Source organism: Glycine max, chromosome 10, assembly GCF_000004515.6.
Source record: "Glycine max cultivar Williams 82 chromosome 10, Glycine_max_v4.0, whole genome shotgun sequence".
Lineage (NCBI taxonomy): Eukaryota > Viridiplantae > Streptophyta > Magnoliopsida > Fabales > Fabaceae > Glycine > Glycine max.
The window spans coordinates 13,653,581-13,656,018 of NC_038246.2; the positions used below are offsets into that span (position 1 = coordinate 13,653,581).

General features: G+C 38.7%; 1 protein-coding gene across 1 annotated transcript; it reads left to right on the plus strand.

Moving 5' to 3' along the window:
• The first annotated feature begins 1,274 nt into the window (after nt 1–1,274).
• On the plus strand, nt 1,275–1,970 carry LOC102669251 (uncharacterized). Its single transcript, XM_006589869.1, has one exon. The coding sequence runs from the start codon at nt 1,275–1,277 to the stop codon at nt 1,968–1,970; it is 696 nt and encodes a 231-aa protein (XP_006589932.1).
• The last annotated feature ends 468 nt before the right edge of the window (nt 1,971–2,438 follow it).

A 2,438-nucleotide genomic window follows, 5' to 3' on the forward strand; every position in this document is an offset into this window, starting at 1 on the left:
ATGATAGTTACCAAGTTAGTACTTAGTTAAGCGTCAGTGTTAGATAAGAGTTTGTTAAAAGGTTAGTTAGTAATAACTAAGAGTTCTAGAACTCTATATATACTAATCTTTGTAACATAAATCAGTTGCCCAATGCCCAATCATAATATAAGAAGGTAACAGAAATCACTTGGCTAGACTTGTTGTTGATAGGAGGAGCATAAATGAAGCACCCAAAATTAGCAAAAGAAAACCATGGATTAAAGCAAATAAGAAAAGAGAAACATATGGGAAAATTAGGCTTACCAATAATGTCAACATCTATTTTTTGGCCACATCCTATGGTTGTGCATACATGATAACCTGCATTTATCACTTTGTTAGAGGATGAAGATTCCATCCTACTTAAAATTTCACTCTAAGATATACACAAAAATTGACTTCAATTGGATACAGTTCATGTATCAAAAGCTTTAAATGGTTGAGCAAGGTAGAGGCATAAACCCAAAATTAATTTTCTTGGCCTACAGATGATGAAGGGGACATGTTATTTAGACCCTAAAATAATCTCTACTACATAACATAACCACTCTACAAATAATTCCATTGTACAGAAGCTGAAACAATTTTTTCTTTTATGATGTATGGACACATTTTTTTCCAGAATTTTCAATGACAAAGTGAAAGAATGCACATATGAACACATAGAAGAAAATGAATTAGTAATTAAAATCATCTACACACAAGAAAGCATGTTGGTAATTAAAATCAGCAACACACAAAAATGATGGCGACGACGACGACGACGAAGCGGGGGCGAGGGCGTCCGAAATCCACGGTGCCTTCGTCAACGAAGAATCAGAATTCGATCGGAGATGGAAACAGGGAAGCATGATGAGACTGAAGATGAGAACAAACTGGATGGGGAAAAGCTGATTGAGGAGAGATCCAAAGAGGTGGAAACCCCTAAAGATGATCCGAAAGGAAATCAAGAGGCGAGAAGATTATGGGTTGACGTGATAAGTGAGAATCGAAATCCAACAAAAGGAAGGATGATGTCTTATGTGGCACCGAAAATGGTAGAGGGACAAATTGAAATCGAGATTGAGGATGAGGACATCGAATCTGAAATTAGATATTGGGAAAATGCCCTAATCCTATATGTGCTGGGGGGTGACCTCAGTATGAATACGATTAAGAATTTCATGGAGAGAAACTAGAATTTTGTGCAGCTGCCAGACTTGTATTATCACAATGATGGGTACTTACTGTTAAGATTCAAATCACATGACGATATGGAAGTGGTGGTGATGAAGGGTCCTTATACAATAAGAAGCATGCCGGTGGTACTTAAAGAGTGGAGACCTGATTTTAGTCTGAAGCAGGACATGCTACGAACCATACCGATATGGATAAAACTTCCCAAGCTCCCGTTGTATCTTTGGGGCGAACGAAGCCTTAACAAAATTGGCAGTGCCATTGGTACACCCATGGTTACTGATGAATGCACTACCCACAAACTCAAAGTTTCCTATGCCAGGATGTTAGTGGAGGTCGACATTACTAGAAAATTGGTGGAAGAAATTGCTATCAAGGATAAAGATGGTCGGAAAATAATGCAACCCATTGAGTATGAATGGAGGCCCAAGTTCTGTGATAAATGTCAGAAGATAGGGCATCAATGTGGAAATGGGGTCAAGAAGAAAAAATGGCAGCCTAAGCCTCAACAGGAGAGAAAACATGAAATCCCTGTTGAGGTCTCTACACCAAGGAAAGAAACAACAACGAGTAAAGCTAATGGAGATGAAGGAAAGACATGGATTAGAACTACTAAAGATGATGAAGAGATGTGGACTAAAGTGAGCAAAGCTTCAAAGGATAGAGGTAAATCTATTACATATACTGAGTCCTCAAATACAGTGCATTGTACCAATGGATTTAGGGTGTTGGAGGTTTTGAATGGCCCCCAAGCCTTCGATCGGGGACCATGATTACTTCATGGAATGTAAGGGGGCTTAACAAGGTTGGAAAGCTAAGGGAGATAAGCTCCCATCTCCTAGAGCTTCAGCCAGAAATTGCAATTTTGATCGAAACAAGAGTTAAAGAAAATAAAGATGCTAATGTTAGAGAGAAACTTCGGCTAAATGGGAATTATCTTGATAACTATACTTGTCATGCAAATGGTAGGCTTTGGATCCATTGGGACTTAAATAGGGTGGATGTGAAATGTGTTAGTAGGACTAGCCAACTTATACACTGTGGTGTTTATGATGTAACTGGAAATTTCAAGTTTTGGCTAACTGCTATTTATGCAAGTAATGCATTGGATAGAAGGAAAATTTTATGGAAAGATATTGAGAAAATTCATGAGACTCATCAAGGGGCTTGGTGTGTGGTGGGTGACTATAACAACGTGGCCAAGGCCCAAGACAGAATTGGCGGAAATATGGTACCGAAGC